At 42.2% G+C, this 22,798-nt stretch overlaps 2 protein-coding genes across 4 annotated transcripts; one reads left to right on the top strand and one right to left on the bottom strand.

Moving 5' to 3' along the window:
- Nucleotides 1–2,001: 2,001 nt before the first annotated feature.
- Nucleotides 2,002–8,660, bottom strand: hspd1 (heat shock 60 protein 1). Its single transcript, XM_031748251.2, is given in 12 exon segments — nucleotides 2,002–3,261; nucleotides 3,263–3,363; nucleotides 3,482–3,660; nucleotides 3,753–3,927; nucleotides 4,006–4,251; nucleotides 4,338–4,437; nucleotides 4,561–4,729; nucleotides 5,505–5,598; nucleotides 5,727–5,822; nucleotides 5,902–6,237; nucleotides 6,849–7,045; nucleotides 8,509–8,660. Coding segments are annotated over 11 exon segments (1,746 nt in total). The 5' UTR covers nucleotides 7,044–7,045; nucleotides 8,509–8,660; the 3' UTR covers nucleotides 2,002–3,206.
- Nucleotides 8,661–8,941: 281 nt separating this feature from the next.
- mob4 (MOB family member 4, phocein) lies at nucleotides 8,942–22,792 on the top strand. Of its 3 annotated transcripts, XM_039599744.1 has the most exons (9): nucleotides 8,942–9,201; nucleotides 11,435–11,590; nucleotides 15,134–15,196; nucleotides 17,498–17,598; nucleotides 18,048–18,090; nucleotides 18,330–18,416; nucleotides 18,511–18,590; nucleotides 19,315–19,426; nucleotides 21,017–22,792. In XM_039599744.1, the coding sequence occupies exons 1-9, from the start codon at nucleotides 8,989–8,991 to the stop codon at nucleotides 21,149–21,151; spliced, it is 990 nt and encodes a 329-aa protein (XP_039455678.1). In that variant the 5' UTR covers nucleotides 8,942–8,988; the 3' UTR covers nucleotides 21,152–22,792. The 3 variants fall into 3 exon arrangements, with proteins under 3 accessions (XP_039455678.1, XP_031604081.2, XP_039455677.1); XM_039599743.1 differs by lacking the exons at nucleotides 8,942–9,201; nucleotides 11,435–11,590 and adding an exon at nucleotides 14,326–14,445; XM_031748221.2 differs by lacking the exons at nucleotides 15,134–15,196; nucleotides 17,498–17,598; nucleotides 18,048–18,090; ... (2 more) ...; nucleotides 19,315–19,426; nucleotides 21,017–22,792 and adding exons at nucleotides 12,652–12,741; nucleotides 12,822–13,064 and having other exon boundaries at nucleotides 9,045–9,201.
- Nucleotides 22,793–22,798: the final 6 nt, after the last annotated feature.

The raw sequence follows: 22,798 nt of genomic DNA on the forward strand, positions 1-22,798 counted from the left end.
TTATGCTTTGTGTTAACAACTAGTGGATCATAAATTAAACACTGGCCTGAAGTGATGGAGAAAATTACATTTTATTTATGTAATTAACAACATTTTGAACTCTTAAAGTGCTCATATAACAAAAGGAAAGACACATGCCTGAACTAAAATGATCCAGAAACAAAAAAACGGTTGTCAGCCGCCATCCTTATATCGCCTTTGGGCTGTTGGAGCCTTCACCTGACTCGGCAAAAAAAACTGGAAAAAAGCATACTATGCTGCCCCTAAATCATGAAAAATATTATTTGCAAAATTCTGCCGATCGGTATTTTCGCCCATTTGCTGGGAGTAAGGCGGCGCTCCGTTTGTCTGCACGCCTGCTGCAGGGATGCGGACGAGAGGGCTGGCGACACCCGAATCTCGCCTGGCTGGAGCAGCGTCTAATAACCAACTCGCAAAATAAAACAATGCTGTTGTGTTGACATTATGTGTACAGACTTATAATTTGCACCGATGCTATATTTCCGGCTGGATGAATAAAGCATAATCAATCAATCAATCAATCAATCAATCAATACACGACATGCTGAGCCCTCGGCCTGCTCATGAAGAAAGTAAACTTTATTGTCATCTCCGCTACATACAGTCCAGTATAGAGAGAGACTTCTGCGACGAGGCTCCAGTTACAGCAGTGCAAGTAAAGAACAATAAATATTTAAGAGTAAAAATAAATATACACTTTAGGACCAGGAATAAAGGGATCAATAACAATTTAAATGTATATTTTATATTTTGTTGATTTAAAGTCTCACACACAACCCGTTTTTAAAGTTTAAAAAGAGAAATGAAGATCCATAATTGACTTACACAGTCGCTAGAGGTCTCGACTGAGCCTGCGGCGTTTGCCTGACGCGCTGTGAACTTTACGCAATAATGAGAGATGGAAAAATTGCTTGCTTATTTATTAAAGTGCTTGAAAAGTTTACAAGCAATGTGATCGGCTCGCGATTCAAACTTTAAAACATCACAGGCTCTAATGCAACAAGGGGAAACTCGTTGTGTTGCGGGTCAACAAAAATACAGCTACCCAGCCCTGCTCTGTCAAAATCAAACCAGTGAAAGACAGACTGACAACGCCCTCTTAATGTCACCGCTACCACCCACGTGATCTAAGTTACACATCACCATAGCAACCAAACAAATGAAACCCAGTGATCATTAAATTCGTTACATTTAATTATGGGGCATACAAGGAGAAACGAATACAAAAGATACAGGTAAGCAACACTGTCACTGGATAATGGCAGGTCATGTATCCTAAAACATTAAGAATCAGAATACTTTCTTAATTATGTGTGTTACAGCTCCTCCAAGAAGAAATGGTAAAACCTTACAGTAACAGACTAAACTCCAAACAATATTTACAATAATATAATATTAATATAATAGTAATTAGTGTCAATTGTTGATTTGTCCTGTTCTCATTGTATGACGAATTATGATGGCTGTTTAGTAGCCCTTTACATACTGTATCGTTTGCATACTATATTTTCTCTGTCTTCATATATGTGTGTGTGTGTGTGTGTGTGGGGGCGCCAGAGGAGTGTAAAGGCAAACAGTGCTCAAATTTGCTAGGACCGCCACTGCATGCCTGACTTGGTGTGATGATTATTAGCCGTTTACTGAGGTTAAACATTAAAGCCCACTTTGACAGGAACTACTGTAGCAAAACACTGGACACAGAGACCTTTCTGCAACAATAAGGCCTGAATGGCTTGGAAACAGGTGGGAGCGACTGGACAAACTGTGTATATGCAGAAATCTGTACTTAAACCTCCATCTGCTAATGTTTATGCACAAGTTTCATCTGTATCGTTTTCACAGTTGTACTAGCAAGACATCTTCAGCTTCTGCCTGGATGGTTGAACAGAAGGTGAGCTATGGTTGAGAAGACAAACTTAACCCCAACTTGCTTTACTAAACTGATTCGTGGAGACTACATAGCAGAAACAAACATGAATCTGCACATCAGAATAAGAGTTTATTAATGAAAATTAAAAAAGAAATCACAATTAACATCTACACAAGAGTAGTGGAACCATCACTGCTGTTTGGAATAAAGTAGCAAGACAAAGATCACTCTCCGGTTGCCTTCTGTGAGTGCTGTGCCACGATGAAGCTGGAGGAAACGAAGGATTTCACATCTACTCCGTAGCAAAGGATCCCGAGCCCCTCACATACAATCAGCTGTACACTCTGATGCAGAAACGTGACTCAGTAAACATTCAGACGACACGGGCTCCTGATGACCCTCCACTTCTGGTCACTTAGGCACTCTTTGTCCAGTTGTAACAAGACAAGATGGAGAAAGGCTCCATGTATGTACGAAAACTGTTTTAATTCAATCACAGATGAATTCAAGTCAATCACAGACAACACATACAAAAAAAAAAAAAAAAAAAGACAAGAGTGAAGGACAGATGCTGCGGCTCTGTGGTCCATTTAAGGATAGTTACAGTTTATTCCACCCAGCTTATTTCCCTTTTGGATCGTGCCGTAGAGGTTCAGGGTAACAAGGAGTTGCCACACTAAACTGCAGATAAACTGCCGTCCATCTTTCAAAGAACATTGGACTTGTGCAAAATCCATACCCTCCATTTATGGAAAGCAATCCCAAGTGAACCCAACATGAAACCTGAAACACAGCCTCCCGATGAGCAGGTGAGAGCTGTGTTTCTGAGTACAGCTGGGCCACTGTGAAGAAGGCCGCTCTCACTCAGAGGAGACAGCCAATGAAGGGACACAAGAGGACGGAGACCCAGATGTTCTTGAGTTTAGAAGCTTAACTCCTTGTTTCCCTACAACGGATGTAGTGAGTACAAAGTTTATGACCTAAAGACCCACATGGGAAATACATCAGGTAGAAATAAACCGGGACCATCCTCAAATATGAACACTGCTGAATTTCCTTCTTCACTGGTATTAGTTTAAGTCTGTTGAGCATTCGACGAGGAGTTAAGTGCTAATGGAAAAGGTTGGAGGAGGACTCTAGTGTAGCAGGTGGACTCGGTGGGCTCTCAAGTCTTTTGAGCATTTATCAAACATTTGCATCTCTGACATCTTCGTCATCAGTCCGTCCATCACTGTGGGCAGAGCTCAGTGGGGGCAGTTCTCCAGCTCCACTAAGCTCCTGATTGAGTCTGTACACAAAGATCAGGAGGAGTGGCTCAGAAACCCATTCCACCCCCCATACCGCCCATGCCCCCATGCCTCCCATGCCCCCGGCATTTCCTTCTCCTCCTTGGGGAGCTCTGTGACGACAGCCTCAGCAGTGGAGAGCAGAGATGCTACTCCAGCAGCATCCATCAGTGCTGTCCTCACCACCTGTAAGAGGAGGAAATGAAAAGTTAAATCTCCTTCATAATCTGCCATGAACAAAAACAAGAAAACAAAAAATATATAGCATCCATCTTGCGGGTGAATGTGATTGGCTGAGCTGTACCTTTGTGGGGTCGATGATGCCCTTCTCCACCATGTTGACGTACTCTCCCTGCATGGCGTCGTAGCCCATTTCAGGGGATCCCTGCAGGATCTTTTCCACTACGAGTGAACCCTCCACACCTGCGTTTTTGGCGATGGTCATGGCAGGAATACGGAGCGCCCGTCTGATGATGTCCACACCTGTTTAGATCGAGGCGCTCGTTAAAACCGAAGCACGTATGTAACCCTACGAGCAGGGGCGGTACCGTGAAGAGGCCGAAGCACGATCTTACCGATCTTCTGGTCAGAGTTGGCAGGTTTGAGGGCGTCGAGGGCGGGGATGCAGCGCAGCAGGGCACAACCTCCTCCAGGAACAATGCCCTCCTCAACAGCTGCCCTGGTGGCATTCAGAGCGTCTGTCACGCGGTCCTTCTTCTCATTCACCTCCACATCACTTGTTCCTCCCACCTGAAATAGAGCAAAGGTGTCACAGATTTGCTTCTCCACAGGAAACACTGCTCATCGACAAATGGTGCCGAATCCAACCTTGAGCATGGCGACTCCATCCGAAAGCTTTGCCAGCCTCTCATTGAGCTTCTCCTTCTCGTAGTCACTGGTGGTATTCTCCAGCTGCTCTGCGATCTCTGCTGCGCGTTTCTCAATCTCAGCAGAGCTGCCTCCTCCCCTCAGCAGCAGGGTGTCGTCTTTAGTGATCTGCACCTCGCCGACCTTGCCGAAGTCATGAGCCTGGATGTCCTCAAGAGCCAGGCCCAGAGCCTCATCCCCAAACACCTACAGACACACAAAGGAGGACATACCATCAGATGGCAGTTCAGATATAAAAAGAGTTGCCACACTTAAGACTGATGAGAACCTACAGTCCCCCCGGTGGCGATGGCCATATCCTTCAGCTGGTTCTTCCTGTTGTCGCCAAAGCCTGGGGCTTTAACTGCTACCACCTGAAGCCCAACCTTCAGCCTGAAAAGAAATGGAAAATAAATAAATAAATAGCTACACATTCAAAGTTCCCTCAGTGTAGTTTCCTTTTTTCTTAACCTGTTATCATGCATCTCAGTCCCCGACTTCACAACAACAACGTACCTGTTGAGAACCAAGGTGCTCAAAGCTTCTCCATCCACGTCCTCTGCCACAATAACCAGAGGTTTACGGTGCTGGTTGGCAATTTCCAGAGCTGGCACAATGCTCTGGACACTGGAGATCTTCTTCTCACTCAGCAGCAGGTAGGCATCCTGGAACTCGCACTTCTGGCCTGGTAGAAATGGGAAAAATCAAGACTTGGTACATGAAAACCATTCACAGTTTAATGGTTACAAAACCTGCATGTTTTACTGTTTAGTGTGTTAAACCCAGTCAGCACACAGTATTGAGGTTAGACGGGGACGATTGCAACCTCAGACAAGTTTGAAAGCATGCTTCTGTCTTTTTTTTTTTTTTTTTTTTTACTTCAAATTTGTCTTTCCCTGATTATCGACGCATTAAGCTACTTTTTCCAAATACCTTCTGCAAAGCTTACACTTTCTCCAGCAGGGGGCAGCACTTAACAAGTCAGTGTGTTGAGATGTTTTTGGAAGCACACTGCTGTTGAACTTTAGACGCTTTACTTAGCTCTAACCCCATTACCTCAGTGGACTTTGCCTATTTTCCAGGTCACCACTGTGAATACAAATACCTTGTCTGGGCTCACTGCACCATCTTGTGGTGCAAACAAGTATTACAAGAAATAACACATTTACAAAGTGTCTAACATGCTGATCCAGACAAAACCTATAAAATAAAAATTTAAGAAACTAACATGTTATGCTGGACATTCTTGTCAGGCAACTACAAAGAGTTTAATGGCAACAACTAAAGAGGATAAATAGTTTACAGCTGGTTTGTTTGTTGCTCTCCTGTAGGACAGTGGGACTTGTACAAGCTTTTCACAGTAACTGGTCATTTTATAATGAGTCCACAGCACCGGTTTATCAGTTAAAACTTTTAGTGAGTAGTAATGCACAGCTGAAACCTGTGTTCAGCAGCCTTACCTTTGGCAGTGTTGATGAAGTAAGGTGAGATGTAACCGCGGTCAAACTTCATACCCTCAATGATCTCCAGCTCATCATGCAGAGTCTTCCCATCCTGGCAAAAAGAATCAAACATTTACAAGCTGTCCTCAAAAAAATAAAAAAAAAAAAAAATCAGACAGCGAATATTCATTGGAAGAGTAAATGAGCTTTTCTCCAGCAGGAGGAATTTCTGAAACCAACCTTAACGGTGATGACTCCCTTGCGGCCAACTTTCTTCATGGCATTAGAAATGATGTTGCCAATCTCCATATCTCCATTGGCTGAGATTGTAGCAACCTGAAAGAGCAGACTCATAATTAAAGCTCAATTCCCAAATGCCTGAGACCTCATGGAGACAGCAGAAACATTACCGTACCTGTGCGATCTCCTCGGGGGTTGTGACGGGCTTTGAAAGGTTCTTCAGCTCGTTGATGATGGTTTCTACAGCCATCATGACACCTCGGCGAATCTCCACGGGATTCGCACCTTTGCTGATGTTGTCGAAACCTTCCTTGGCGATGGCGCGAGCCAGTACAGTGGCGGTGGTCGTGCCGTCGCCGGCCTCCTCGTTGGTGTTGTTGGCCACATCCTGCACCAGCTTGGCACCAATGTTCTTGTACTTGTCCTTCAGATCAATGCTCTTTGCCACCGTCACGCCATCCTTGGTGACCTTTGGACTGCCCCAGCTCTGCTCGATGATGACAGTGCGACCCTGAAACGAGCCAGAAAGTTGTGAGATGAAAAGTTCTGCACAAGTATGTTTCACAAAGACAAATAATCACTCTTTCATCTCCAATATTTTCTGTGCCATTTGTTGCATTACAAGAGGCCTTTAGCATCATCTGATTAATGCATTTTGTTTAACACTTGGCTGATGAAGGACTTAGGCTAGCATATCTGCTTTAGTCCAAAAATGTCTCAATTCTTTGCTGAAATTAAACCTGCTATTGGCAAGAAATTCAGTGATTTTCCTTCTCTGTCTGCGGAGGGCAGTGTAGCCCTTTGTGGCATCAAGTCAAAGTGTACAAATATCTGCCTTAAAAAGCCCCAGTCCCACCCACCTGTGGTTCAAATATATGTATTTATGAGTGCCAACCAATCAGTAAAGTTGGCTTAATGCGAGATAAGGAACTGAAAGCCTACACCAACACTCAGTGTAAGATATTAAGGATCTTTCTGTACTGTCTCCTAGAAAACTACTCTAATATTTAGGGGGGGGAAATCACAAGGAGAAGGAAATGTGTGACAAAGACTCCTCACATACATGCTCTGTACTTCAGAACTCTGAGCTCAGTGTTCAAAAAGGAGACTGCCCTTTGATACCTTTTCTAAGGGTCCCAGACTGGTGACAGCCACATGCATCAGCCAGCAGGTCCACTCCTGGGCTCAGTGTAGCATGAGGGACAGCCACGCGTCAGCCCCAAACTTCACATCCTTGGCGTAGGCTCGTGTGAGGTGGGGAGCCAGCGCCCGGCTCACAGGCCTCACCTGCCTCATGACTGTGGCTAAACGAAACATGACTGTGGGAGGAAAACACAGGTGAGGCCATAATGATGACTCCAAGTATCCCAAAGGTTAATTACATTTCTTCGCATATGTAATAACTACACCCCTAGTTGCCGCAGACGGCATGACATGAGACTTGTGAAGGAATGAATAAAGGAACATCTCCAGTTGTACTAAACAGGCCCAGCTTAAACAACAAGGGGGCAGAGTCCCCTGGACTTACCATTAATCTGCAAGTTTAATGGTTTAAAGTGTTACTAATACCGTTTTGGCCTGCCTACATATTAAAAGTAAAGAGGTGCAGCTGAATACATTTTATTAATAGCTGAACGACACAATCTGACAGCCAGAATATCTGAAAATGTGTCAATTAAGTGGTTGAAACTGAAAGATATTTCATTAAGGTACAAAGTAACACACAAACAAACCAAAAAGAGCCTGGAACATTCTAAAAAGGATTAAGAGGTTAGTAAAAATGATAAGGTAGTCCCAGAGCCAACCTGTTACAACCAGTTAGGAAAACCTGTCAGTGACTTCAGTCAGCCAGATCACACCTGCTTAGCGAATAATGAGCATCTTTTAGTCATTGAGTAACATATCAATTATCAAAAACTAGAAATTGTAAATTGTTGAGTACTGCAAGAACAACAAGCTAAGTTTAAATTGTGCAGCAGTAGTATGCAAGAGCCCCTTGTCTGGTTTTCTGAGATTTTTAAATGGGGTTTACAACCATGCATTGTTATTAAGGTCTAAGGAACACATGGTTGTAACCCCAGATTATCCATGTTCTTAAAAGTCGTGTAGAAAGCCCCCCATGACTTTACCCCAATTCTTGTTGTAATTACTTAAAGTTAAGCTGTATTTAAGCTACTAAGCGACCAATAACTATAGTAAATTCAGTGCAGATGAATATTTAAAAAAAAAAAAATAATCAAGTGCAACTACTTCAAAATATGTGATAGTTGACTATTAAAAGACTCAAATGTTCTAAATGCTTCAGTCTCTTGACTGTTAATTCTATGTGCATTAACCGTGACTGGATTAAGAAACGTCCAACCCACGCGTGCGCTCTTCAGGTCGTGCGTCACAAGGTCAAATTTGTGAAAGCACGTGTGGAAGTGCTTTCTCCATCCGTGCTCATACACGGCCTCACTGCGGGGTTTTAACTGCTTTTAATCACTCGCTCTCTTTCTCTTACTCCAGACGAGCAAAGCACATTTCACAGTCGAGACAATACACTAACAGGGAGAGCACAGAGACAGCTAGCCTGTCGGTTAAAGTCTGTAGTCACACCTTTACTCGCATGTCCTTGCAGTTAGAAGGGGAAGAAATCTGTTAGCGCGGAGCCATCAAACTCAAGCCTCCTGAGCAGCACGCGCAGAATCTACTCTACATAAAAGCTAGCGCTATTCGCGAGTATACGGGCTGTAACGTAAACTGAGCAGCTTCGGATACTTGCAGCAGTGTCCACACTTACCTGTGACTTGAGGTAAAGGCTTGCTGCTAGCCGCTCCGCAAGACGGAATGATATAACAACTGGAGGAGAGAACAGTCGTGTGGAGTAACGGAGACAGAACTGCACATGGCCTAGCACATCCGGGTTATGTACCGGCCCGCCCAGACTGTGTATAAACCATAACTACCCAATAAAACTGCTCTTCTGTTAAAATTTATAATAACGTGCGGGCACACTATTACTTGAATTATAGTTTTATATAAAATAAAATCAAAACAGTGTGTAAAATAGGTTAATTAGGATAGAAATATGTAGAATTATAAATTAATGCTCGTTCCTGGGCAGACGGTTCCAGAATTTTCTGGCGTGCCATTGGAGGAAAAAAATAAAGGTCAAAGTTGACATTGTGCAACATTGCCTCAGCTCGGAGTGTTTCAAAGAAAGAAAAGTCACTAAACAGTTTTAGAAAATGTCCCGTACATGTTTTGTTTTTATTAAATAATGTGTGTGCTTTTAAAAAATTATTTTGATGTTGGCCTTGAGTGTACTAGAACTTTCCGTTGCGCCTGTCAAGTTCAGGGCAGGTTAGTGCGCATGCGCATTCTGGATATTTCTTCACGTGGAGATAGCCTTCAGCGTGCCAGATCCACGCTCACCAAGGATTCGGGGTGCAGCTCCACGCCGGCTCTCAGACTTCACACACGTCCAGAAATGGTAAGGTACCTGGTTAATTTAAAAAGGCGAACAAAAAACGAGCGTCAATCACCGCCGAGTTCTCTGATATAGGGGGCGCAGTCAGTAGACCGTTTACATAAATTGACCAGCTTTTAGTTATCCTTAGCAGCATGTTAGCTAAAGTGAACATCAGTGACAAGGTCACGCTGCAAGGGAGCTAAGAATGAGCTTAAACAAATGCACGTTTGTCTTAATGGCAGGCCACAAAACCTAAAACTAGATGAGGGATCATAAGAGCTGTATACAGGTGCAGCTATGAGCGCACTGTTAGCTGAAGTAAAAAGGTAAGTAATTGCACTTAGTGTAGCCATTCATTCATTCATTCATTCACTCACTCACTCACTCACTCACTCACACACACACACACACACACACACACACACACACACACACACAGACTCAAGGTGCAGCAAATTTGCGTTTACCGTCAAGCTCAAGGGCACAAACCTCCAGGCATGAGATTTATAGAGGAGCGACAGGCAGTCCCATTGTTCCTGCTGAACTACTACTGACATCCAATACTGGCCTCGGAGTCAGGAGCAGCAGAAGTTTCGTTTGCTTGAAAGTAGTTTTCACAGCAGCATGCACTCAGATTGCATTCAGGACAAATATGAGGTACTCAAGTACTTTATACACCGTATTTGAGGAAAATTGAGTGTTTTTTTTACTGCAGTAAATCTCTTTAAAGGCTTATCAGTGTAGAGGGAGTTATACTTGTCTGTACACATTTGCTTTGAAAAAGTTGGATCACCACTGTGTAGAAACATTGTCGTAAGTAAAGGGTAATGCAAATATTTAAAAATGTACAAAATCAAAAGTACTCATTGTATAGAACAGGTTACTGCTAGAACTGAGTCTTGCCACTGGTCAGCCATCTTGAAATGTTATGAGGCACTTAGTTGGGTAGTTATTTTGAAGCCTTGTGTAAGTAAAAACCATGTCTGCGAAAACTAGACCCTCAACTAGCTTGATACTCGATTTACATGTCTAGTATACATCTGGTTTTCTTGTCAGGTCATAAGCCAATCAAAACACTTTCAGTGGCTGAAGTATAAGGAGAAACGTTGGTGCATCTGACAGAAATGTGGGGCTAATCATAAGCTTATGCAACTCGTTAAGAACTTTGTGAAAACTCATCGTCTGGCCTTGGATTTTATCTGGTACCAGTGAGCAGGAGGACGTTTGATCCCAGTTCAGGGCTGATTGATGTTGGTTAGTTTGTTTTATCAGTGGAGAGGTGAAGAGTCCTTGGCCTGGACCCCTCAGACATAGTGTGGAAGCTCCGCCTCCTTTCCCTAGTCATCAAACTGGGACCAGTCCCACTCCATCACCCTCCTCCATCACAGTCACAAATGACCTTTACTGAAGGTCACTCATGTAGCTGCTTTTTTAAAAAACTTTTCATATATTTATATTTTTATTCATAAACTCCATTACATTTTTCATAGTTTAAAAATCTATATCTGCTGCCTCAATTCATCCTCTGTCTGAAACAAGCTGTGTAGCTCTTGCTTGTTCAGTTTCCAGAAGCTTTTAAAAAAAATGTTGTCCTTAAAGTTGTGACAGAAAAAGTTGATCAGTGTCTCTTTGAAATGCAGCTGCTGTCCTCCCTCGTGATTTCAGACTCGAGTAGATAAATGAGCATAAGTTGATTTTTAGTTTAGCAGTAACTGATTGACAAAGGCTGCCTCTGTCGCTGACCTCCACCCTCCTTCTTTAACTCAGACCCAGCAGCTTATTATTCACTCATGCATTATAACCAGCACGTTTCTGTATTAACTTACAGTTTAACTTAACTGTAAGCATGTGAAGCGTTGAATCTAGTTAGATGTTCACATTTTAAAACCTTTGCAGCAAATCAGTGTGTGTGTGTGTGTGTGTGCGCGCGCAGATGTTGCAATAACACCCAAAGTCAGCGTGTGTTACACAAGAGAGCCAACGTAAAAGTTTGGAGTCAAATTTGTAGGATTTTTTTTTTTCCTCCGTTTATTTCTAATGATGGCTCATGTCAGAGTAAATATAATTGAGAATGTTAATGATGAAATGAAGGGAAAGGGGTATCAAGTGAACATGGTCATAAGAAGTATTGGCAGTTAACAGTGGTTAATGTTAGTAGTTATGTTGGTATGATCAGGACATCATTAGCTGCCCAGTTCACCTAAACTCAGTGTGATAGTCGTGCTAATATGTGCCGTCTTTGTGTGGTCTTCAGGCTTTCAGAAAATTCCTTCCTCTGTTTGACCGGGTGCTTGTGGAGCGCTTCACAGCAGAGACAGTAACAAAGGGGGGCATCATGCTGCCAGAGAAGTCTCAAGGCAAAGTGCTGCAGGCCACAGTGGTGGCAGTTGGACCTGGCTCTGTCAACCAGGTAAGCATATGTGGCATAGCTGCTACAAGAAGAGTGTATGTTTTTTGTTATAAACTAAAGCTTGTTTTTGCTTTTGGGATTTACTGGAAAATCCCACAATTTACAATACCATTAATAAATACAATAATTACATTAAGAACTCTTAAACAGAAACTTTTTTTTTTCCCCCCAAAACAAGACAGTTATGAATCAGTATGTCATGCTTGAGATGGCTTTTACTTTGAAAAGATTCCAATATTATAGTTATTGCTTATCCTTCAATGCCCCTGATTGGGTTTAAAGCAGGGGTAGGCAACTCCAGGCCTTGAGGGCCGGTGTTTTAGATCTCACCCTGGGTCACATACCTGAATCAAATGATGAGTTCATTACCAGGCCTCTGGAGAAGTATGAGACATGTTGAGGAGGTCATTTAGCCATTTGAATCAGCTGTGTTGGATCAAGGATGCATCTCAAACCTGCAGGACACCGGCCCTCGAGCCCTGGAGTTGCCCACCCCTGGTTTAAAGGGTTAGGCTGATGCAGGTTGTTTTAGACACACTGCGCATAATCCTTTTTATGCGCACGACTCTTATTTCTGTATACACAGTTGCTCCTGCAAAAGCAAAACTGTTCAAAATAAAGTCTGTTATAGTTTTTAGAATTTCTGGTTTTAGTTTTCTGAAGGTGCTGCACCTTTAAATATGATGCATTAAGAGAATAAAATCTGGACTTTACTATTTCCTAACCCTGGTTACAGAATCGGGTTAGCACTGCTAGTCACAGTGTCTGATTGACCTCCAGACCGGATCTACTAGGTTTATTCAGAGGTTCTCAATGATACATTTGAAAACTGCAGTAAAAAAAGTATCTCTAAATACACAGTAGTGAACAGGACTCCTGCTGAAGCACAGATCCTCAGTCATCTGCCCTTTAAAAAGCTGTTAGGATCAGGGCAAGACTGTATTTTCTTGTAAATTATAGGTGAAATAAAAATACAGATTTTTATTGATTTTTAAATAGAAAAGACTCAGTAACAGCTGTGGTGTTACTTCCTGCCTAACATGTTTTTCTCCTTATTTCAGAAGGGAGAAATCCATCCAGTGAGCGTGAAGGTTGGGGAGAAGGTTCTCCTACCAGAGTACGGTGGGACTAAAGTCGTTTTGGATGACAAGGTGCGGTGCAGTTTCCTCAGACTCTGTCCACACCTTTGTGCTGAAATTAGTTGAATTTTTTCCTGTCTTTTCTCCCATAGGACTACTTCCTGTTCCGTGATGCAGATATCCTCGGTAAATATGTTGAGTGAGTCGCCAGTCCTCATGTAAAGTCCCTGACATCCCCGGAGAGAAGAAATTAAGTTCATTCATGTCTGTCTTTTTTTTTTTTTTTCTTCTTCTTTGTGTTCCTGTAAATAATTCTAATCGTGTTTTGTTACAATAATAAAAGTGAAGACTCATTGTTGGGCTTTTCCTTTGACAAGCCACGCCTCCACCTGAAACTGTGTGATACTTGTGTAATCTTGGCAGAAGGAAAGTTTAATAGGCTTTTGTTCACATAAAGAAAAAACTGCAAGCACAGAAAAAGTTAAACACCAAAGGTGCTGCTATAACTTTGGCTGTTTCGGTTTTGCTTTAGTCTTAGCTGCAGTTTTAGGTTTGCAGCAGGTGTTGTAGTTTCAGATAGTGTTGCTGCACTTTAAGTGACTGCTTTAAATCTTTGAAATGACAGTAAAACCACAGCATCTAGTAGTATAACATCTGTAAGCAGAGGTTAAAGTGGGCTGGAACAACATGGAATGACGTAAATGTAAAGTTGCTGTATTTCTGAGGCAGAGAAGAAATAAACACGAAACAATGTGCGACACTGAGAGACGGAGAAAGATTTGTGTAGCTGAAAGGGAAACTTTTCAAAAGTAACAACTGCTCAATGAGTGACATTTGCTAAAATGGAACCTTACTGTTCTAATGTATTTAAATCATGTTTAAATGTAAATCGTATGTTTTTAAATCAAATATCAAACTTATACATAATGTACTGATGAATATGGTTTTTGTGGAACATAATGCAAACCAGAAGTATATTCATTTTGACTAATTTGAACTTCAGGTGTTACAGGCTAAACTGGTTAGTTTGTAGTAAAGTATATATTGGACTGGTACAGAGCAGACCTGTTGTTCATGGTTAATGCTAGGTTATAGCAGATATTAATGTATATTTAAGGTTATCGATTAGATTTACCCAATAAATTCTCACTTTTATACTAACTTTGAGTGTGTGGGGGTTGGGAAATCAGCCACATGCCTCCTGAAATATCTGCTTATATCTTAAATGCATATGACTAAACCCACAATGAGCAGTGCATGTGGAAGGAGCAGCACAGATCAGCTGATCAAAACAAATTATTTATTTCTAAGGAATTCGTTTCTCAGCGTTACTAAATCCGATTTTAAGGTTCCTCAACTAGCCAAATCCCACTTGAGCCTGTGCCTGTAACTAAACAACCCATGAAACATAGAGAAAACTACAGATTCCTAACTCAATCACAGCGCCTCTCTTTGTAGACAGAAAGTGAGAAAGCTGGATTTTCTTAAACTACATTAAACACTGTGTTTTTGGTGCTTGTCATGTTGGTCTCTGCCTTTCTCAGTGGCATTTTGCAGGTATGCGAACCCCCTGCATATCGTATTGGCTAAAGAAAAGTGCCCTATCACTGATACGGGTCTCCTTACATAAGAATGAAGTTTGAGCCTCTTTGTGTTACCGTATCCGCTCAGCAGCTACAACACCGCGGCTGACGAACATCCGGGTATTCTGTCGAGATGGTCATGGCGGAGGGTACTGCAGTTCTCAGGAGGAATCGGCCTGGAACCAAGGCGAAGGTGAGTTGTGGTCTGTAGAATCACTCCAGCATGAGTACAAGAACCCTCTCCGCGGCTGGGAGAAGCTGCGTCCGTGGTGCTGTACGGCATTATCGTCCTTATTTTCGCGACAACTTTGTCGCAGACAGCGTATAGGAAGGGCCTGACCTGGAAATAGCCAGCTAGCTAAGATTAGCGGTTGCGCCGTCTAGTTCCTGGAGTAATGTTAACGACTCTTGGTCCTGCTTTCCCTGTTCTGAATAAGCGTTCGGCTTGAATAATTCCTACGCCAGTATGATGATACATTTTTACACATACCTCGATCCACGCGTCCGACGAATATTGTTAATTTCGCCGGAGCTTTGCAGGAAATAGTCATACCCCAATAGACGATACATAACTATGTAGCTAGCTATCTGCCTCCGGAGCTCAGAGTAATGTAGGAAAACTGGCTGTTAACTTTGGTACTAACGTGTTATCCCCCGAAAAACTTCACCTGTCACCGACAGTTTGTCATCCCGTTACCCCCCCTCTCCATGTGTGTCATATGTGATATATAAACTGCCAGGATTGGCAATTTCTTTTCACTTTACGTCAGGTGACAGTCATATTATAAGCTAGCTATATAGAGTAGCTTTGGTTAACCGGCGATACATTGCCAGCTCCAAACACTGAGTGCACACTAATACCGTCCTTCTTCATTGTGCAGGATTTCTACAACTGGCCGGATGAATCATTTGAGGAGATGGACAGCACCCTGGCTGTCCAACAGGTGGGTTGACATTTTATGTGTGTATTTGTGTGTGGGTGTGTTCCCCACCCAATTTTACACTGTCTGGTACTGCTGTCTTATCGCTTGAGCTTAAAGTTGCTCAAAGTAGGCAAGAACTTGACTACATAGAGCTCGGAAATCGCAATGCATTGTGATAGGCACCATGTTGTTCAAACAAAACAAAGTTAGACCCTAGCAGGCATAAGGAGGAAAACGGGCTAATGAATTTAATGTTGCACTGTAATAATATCCTTACATGTTCTACTTCGTAGTTTAACTAAACTGTACTGTAAGTCTGAAAAACGAGTCATTCAGATACATAGTAGTTTGGGCTTTTATTATGGCACATCGTGTCATTGAAACACTTTGTGCTCTGGTGCAGGAGCAGCTGCAGGAGCTTTTTTTGTTCTCCATTGATACCAGTCAGCAGTATCCACCTCGACTTCTGTGTGTTCACTGTCGTAGCCCGGCCACGATCACACTATCGCAGAATCTGTTTTTCAAAACCAAGGCATGAAGACTTTCTTTGATTCCAGCTATGCTGCCAGGTAGCTACAACCTAGATAACTGACACACCTAGGGTGTGTAGCATAGCAACAGCCCTACAACATGTAACTACAACAGTTAAATGTAGTGTAATTATAACTTTGCGGTATGACATTCCTGTGATCACAATAACATATTTTTCAAAATGATGTTCAAGGTTATACGTTTCCTTCTTCCAACTGCTGCCCAAGCCAAGCTCCTTCCTGTCTGGAAAAGGGTTTCCATTCCAGTCACATGTGCTGTTTTGTCATTTTAAAACGCAGCAATTTAGCTTTCAAACCCAAAAGCACCATCTATCTTCATATATTCCATTATCAACTCGGACTTGCTTGAACAACAACCCCATTATGCATTACACTGGTGATGTCACAATCCTGAGCTCTGTATTTGGTCAGTGTAAATGTTGTTAAAGGTTTAAAAAAAACTGTGGGGGGATTTCACACTCAAGCTAGTGGGGTGAGTTTATATGTGTAGTACAATTTAAAACCAACTTTTAACCAAAGAGGTGAAACTGGATGAAGTCCTGACACAGAAAAACATTTCAAATTTTCCCTTCTCTCGCCACCACCATCATGCAAGCTTTGGTGCTCTCTGGGCATTTAAAAAATGTTCTGCAGCTAAATGGGTCAGAACTAAAGTTGCTTTAAGCTGCTTTGCTGCTGTCTAAATAATTTTAAATGACCTCTGAATTGAATTTGAGAGATTTAAAAAAAACCTACAAATGTCTGCAGGTCTTAAGTTTTATGTGGTTGACGTTAACCAACCGCCCAAACTTCTAAATGTTTAAAAGCCACCGACTGATTAATATTTTAAAATATAACATAATATAGAGATTTGCATTTAATAAATTGAGATTATGCTGAAGGAAACTAAAGAACATGAAAAGAACTGATTGAACCTGCTTTTTAACAGTAATGGTCTTTTTGGGCAGAAAGGCATCACATTTAGCTGATGTTCAATCAAATTCACTTTCCACATATGTTGACTTTGTTATTTGTTGTAAATTAGTTTCACACAAACACTCTGTTGGCAGAGTTACTACAGTTCATGTGATCCATTCAGTAGAAGCTCTGAGTGAGATGTGCAGCTTGGCTACAAATCCAGTGTGGTAGCAAAGTATGACACAGCTGTGCAGTTGTCCCTATACGCTCTGTGTAAGTGCAAAGACACCTGAGGGTCAGTGACTTTAATCAGCCAGTTCAATTTGACATTTTTGACTGTGCTTGCAGGCATCATGTGTTGTCTTTACCTGCCTCTGTCAGAACATGATTTTGAGACAGTTTGCAGTGTTTGCTGCTTTTTCTGACTTTAAGTAGCCAAAATCTCTGCAAATTCCTCTGTGCTTTCTTTTCAGCAGTAGGGTTAGCGCTCTGAGCTTTGGGTTGTGAGCTGTGCTTGTTGTGACATCTTGTTTTTAATAATGTTGTCACTCAAGTTTTCCTTAACATTTCTATTGTTATTTTCTTTTTTTTTCCATCTGAGTCATACTTCTAGCGTACCGGTGTGGCTGACACTGGCCCAAACATTTACTCATGTGCTGCTGGCTGCTCTCTGCTGTGTGTGTCAGCCTACCTGGTGTGGCTCTGACTTTATTCCAAACACATTATTGGTTTGGTGCGGCACTGTTTGCATTGTCATTGGCCTTTTGTGATGTATGAACACATTCACTGCATGTTCACCATGTGTCAGGTGATGAAAGTCAGACTGGACTGTAAGTGAGAGTCTGTACTAACGTGTGTGTTTTCTCTGTGTCAGTATATTCAGCAGAACATCCGGTCAGACTGCTCCAATATCGACAAAATCCTGGAACCTCCTGAGGGTCAGGATGAGGGCGTGTGGAAGTATGAGCACCTTAGGTAAGAAGTCTCGGGGCACATTTTTCCAAACAGGATCAGACCTGCAGACAAGCATCCATAAAATGTCCTTTTATATGCTGGCATATAACACAGTAGCATATAGCACACTATATAGTGTACTTTGTTTTGTTTCTAAAACATGAAATGTTTTGTAGGCTTCATTAGTTCTGTGTTCGGTCTTGTGCTTATTTCTACTGCGTGCAATCAGTTTTTAGTAACTTCTCTGAAGAAAGCATTAAATTAAATTGAATTTGTAGACCAGTGCTGTTTCTAGAGATTCTTTGTTCAGATATGAGGAGCTTCCAGATGAAAAGAAAGTGAAGTATAGGCGATCTCTACTATCTTAAATCTTGTGCTCACAGTTGGGCTAAAACCTGGCTGCAGAAGAAGAAATCATGTGATCAGAGGATATTTTGTTTTAACCTTGCTTTTATTGGATCCCTTTGTAGGCAGTTCTGCCTGGAGCTCAATGGGCTAGCTGTGAAACTGCAAGTGAGTACACTAAATCACCACAAACTTCCTTTGGTAATTTTTGGGTTTGAGGATTCTTTCATCTCAGAAATGTGCCTTAATGCTCTATAGATCTGAATCAGGTCTCACTTAAGATTTAAAAAATATTGCATTTGTAAACCAGGAATATTTCTTTCTAGTGCAGAAGGGTTCAGGAACATCAAGTAGTTAGTTTAGTAAGAGACAGTTAGCTGCAGTGATGTTGGTCTTTCTGCCTGCAGAGTGAGTGCCATCCAGACACCTGCACCCAGATGACAGCCACAGAGCAGTGGATCTTTTTATGTGCTGCCCACAAGACACCCAAAGAAGTGAGTCAAAGCTTCCAGCTGTCACTCAAGCTTTTCAAGCAGCTGCTCTCACATTGATGGGTTTGTGTGTTTTGTTCTGCTGCTGCTTCCACAGTGCCCTGCCATCGATTACACCAGGCACACGCTGGACGGAGCTGCCTGCCTTCTTAATAGCAACAAATACTTCCCCAGCAGGTCAGTCGTTTTCCATTAAGCAGCTATAATTTATAGAATAGTATCAAATCAATTTCAGGTCATTGTTTGCTGAGCTGAATAATCAGACTGTTTCTGTTCACTCTTAATACTCTTGAGGTATCATTTTCAGCAGGCAGCTGATTTCAGTATCCAAGCTCCAAAAGTAATCTTCAAGCTTCAAATTGACTCTAGGTGCTTCTACTAAAAATCTCGGATGATTTAAAACAAATGTGACCTCGATCTAAAGGTCAGAGGTCAAGTTCTCTAAAACCCTTGTGAATGTGACGACTCGAGAAAGAGGGGGGATGTAGGATTTTTACAATTCATACCACAGGTGTGTTTGCTAGGAAGCTGATGGCTAGTGCTGGTGGTTGCCAGTGTTTTATTAAAAGTTATGCACAACTGTATCACTTTAAATTGCTGTTTGACTTTGACTCTGTTCTGAGACCCAGAGCAGGCATCAGCCACCACAGACATGACTTGATTACATGAGAGGTGGAATAAAGTGTTGGAGCTGGGGTGGTGGTGGGTTGTAAAGTGGCTTGCATGTGCGCACACTGTAGACAGGGTAAAGCACAGTGCCTTAGATGAGATTGGATAGTTGGTTTGTATGGACAAAGTAATGGGGCATCTATACATTACACCAGCAGCTGCTCAGCTATGGAAACCCATGCTATGACGCTCCCAGTGCACAAGCTAAATCACCACTGGTTTGTGTCTACAGGGTGAGCATCAAGGAGTCATCAGTGGCCAAGCTGGGCTCTGTTTGTCGTCGCATCTATAGGATATTCTCTCATGCTTACTTCCATCATCGCCAGATATTTGACAAGTATGAGGTAGGTGTTTAGAACCTTTGCTTCCCATCGCTCTCTGGTTGCTGCTGTGAAGCTAGAAATTCTAAAATGTGATTTTATTTGTTCCTTCCTGGTATGGATTTTTTGTTCTTTTTGCTGTTACAGAAACCAAACTTAAAGAGGTCATACAGACTCTTATAGTCTTTTCATTTAATCTCTTGTGTTTTTACTGTGTTCATCATTGGATTTAAGTAAATGTGCTGTTCAAGTTACTTTTCCCCCATTTTATTTCCATTTCAATTGCTAAATGGATTGTAACAAAACAGAGAAAAAGTGAGACGTTCCCCGTCTCTGAGTGACTTCACACGAAAAACTGTGAAACAGTTCTCTAAATCTAAACCAAGGGTCCCCAATCCCAGTCCATGAGGGCCGGTGTCCCTGCAGGTTTTAAATCTCACCCTGGGTCAACACACCTGAATCACATGATTACTTCATTACCAGGCCTCTGGAGAACTTCAAGACATGTTGAGAAGGTCATTTATCCATTTAAATCAGCTGTGATGGATCAAGGACACATCTAAAACCTGCAGGGACACCAGCCCTTGTGGACTGGGATTGGGGACCCCTGATCTAAACGATGCTTATGAACAATCACTCAGTGCTTTACCTCCACTGTGCTCGGTGGCAGCAAACTACACACAGACTCCACATCAGTCCAACAAATCAAACTTTTAGCATTTTAATGGTGACATTGGTGAGTAAGCACATATACGTTAGCCAGCTAGCTGCTGTGTTGGGATATAAGCAGTTTGTTCACATTAGCTTGAAGAAAAGACTATTTATACAAGTCCCTAATGTCTAAGCAAATAAGAATTTTAATGATGTGACAACTAGTTACCATCAGCAGGGCATTCCATCCAAGGAGGGTTATTTTGAGTTTTTCTTGTCGATATGTCCAAATCACAACTCTGAAACTATAAGTGAAGATTTAAGATTTGCACATTTGTCTTTTTATCACCGTTCTCCTCCTACTTCATCTGGCTCACCCACCACTGCTGTGTCCTCCCTTATTTCCACCTTATCTCCTGAACTCAAGTCGTGGCTCCAACATAAGAAAATGTACATAAACATGCCTCTTTATTACAATATTGTTACAGTTTTTGTCAGAAGATGAAACATGAGACACTGCTGTAGCCAGCTGAACAGCTGGTTATAAGCTAACATTATGCTAGCTAATGTTAGGTTCAAGTGTCGTTAAAAAAAGAAAAGAAATTACTTGTGATAAGCTGTTTGCTTATTCTTTATTTATTTATGAAGTGTTTGAAGTGAATTCAGCAGCAATGGCAGCATGCTTTGTTCTCTGGCATCATGAGGATTAAGCTTCATATATGTTTCTTTCTCAGAAAGTAAGAGGAACATGATGATAGGACAGGAGTGTGTTCTGAATCCATAAAGTAGAAACACAAATGCCTCTCACCGTTTAGCTTTAGCACAAGAACATTTCCAGCAGTGCAGTCGCGTGGTCTAACTGTTTCCAGCCTCTTTTAGAACACCGTGAACTGATAACACACTGGGTGCTGTGAAGGAGACAAACTGGTTAGTGTGATCATTGCTACATATGTCTGTGTGCAGAATGAAACGTTCCTGTGTCACCGGTTCACACGCTTCGTGATGAAGTACAACCTGATGTCCAAGGACAACCTGATCGTTCCCATCCTGGAGGAGGAAGTGCAGAACACCTCTTCAGCTGGGGAGAGCGAAGCCTAAGAGATGGCTCCTGCTGCTGCCACCATAAGGGAGACACATGTAAACATATTTCTACATTACAGAGGAGACGCATTCATCTCTCTCACACACACACACACACACACACACACACACAGTGTATTGAGGCTCCCGTCTAGTAACACTGTCCATGTCCCTCCTCCCCAGTCACCTGTATCTATCTGAAAGGAAGTAAGGGTAAAGATGACCAGGAGCAGAGTTCAGTCATGCCTGCAGGACACAATTATATTTTCTATTTCCACTCAGAGGTTGGGGGTACAGCCCTGGTCTCACACTTCTCCTGTAGGGAAACCCTGTTCATAACCCCGCATGTCCACAGGATCCAGCTTGTGTGCTCATGGCTCCGTGGCTGCTTCCCAGCACGCTGGAGGCATTTAGTTTTCCAGCAGATGAAAACACTCGTTTAGATCCATTGTGACTGTACTTGAATTTAACGACCCTCTGTGCCTCTTTACTTCACTCGCCCACCAGTATAGGCCATCTCAGATTTATCTTCACTATATTTAGAATAAAGGGATTCATTTTTTGTTTTTTAGCACACATAATCCTATTTTAGATGAGAAGAAATAAAGGAATCATAAATACCATGTAAATAAGGACAACTTTAACAGCATTAACCATGAAAGCTTAAATACTGATGGGGAACTACAGTGTGAAAGGTTTTACCCTCCAGCAGTTCCTGCTTAGAGGAGCATTCTTCAGATTTGAAGGAAATATGCAGCAGCTTTAAAGCTTGCAGTCAGTTTTGTATGGTTGGCTAACGTTTGGAGCCCTTTTTAGTTCCCACACACTTTGATTGTCTACATTATAACACAGTGTACCGAGCATAGAGCACGAAGCTGTTCTCGCAGGTATTCATCCATCCTCAGCAGTGACGGAGCCGTGACGCCACGCTGCCTCTCGCTCTGGACATTGCAGGCTAATCTTCCTCAGGCAGCTGGATTTGCAGAAAGCCTCTGTAACTATGGTGACCTGTATTGTTGAGAAAGGCCCACACTGACAGCTCTCCCTCCTTCTGTGTATATAAACCCTCTGCCACTCCTCCCTGTTTAAATTCACTCATGTTTTCTGTGCACTTTTCTCCTGACTGCTTCTGTTCTTTTTGCTTGTATTGCCTACCAGTCCGATTTGGGGGTGTCCCATGAGATGGATCACTAAATTAGCCTGCTGACTTAATAATGCTATTAAAACACAATGTAGGTGTGCGGTTCGTGTGGTAGTGAACAAAGAAAACCGTAATCTCTTAGCTCTGTATGTGTACTAGCAGTCAGAGATTCTTTGGCCTTTGACATGATGTGTGAAGGCTGTTTGGCTAACTCTGATCCTGCATCGTGACATGTCCCCACTTCATAATACTGTGTCCAGTGTGCCTGATGTTCTCATCTCCTGCAGCATTGGGCAACGTTTAGCTGCTTTAAGCATTCAATAAGGCATCAAGGAAGGAGAGAACATCAGCCACATTTACGTGTCAGAGCACAACCTTCTTTTACCCTCTCCCTCGTTAAGTTATTTTGTGGGAGGAGCCTGATCCAACCCACTTTTTTTTTTTTTTTTAATGAACTAAAAAAAATTTTGTTACTGTTGACATTTTCATGTCTGTTAATAAAAACAAAAAGACTATTATTCAGA

Source organism: Oreochromis aureus, linkage group 16, assembly GCF_013358895.1.
Source record: "Oreochromis aureus strain Israel breed Guangdong linkage group 16, ZZ_aureus, whole genome shotgun sequence".
Lineage (NCBI taxonomy): Eukaryota > Metazoa > Chordata > Actinopteri > Cichliformes > Cichlidae > Oreochromis > Oreochromis aureus.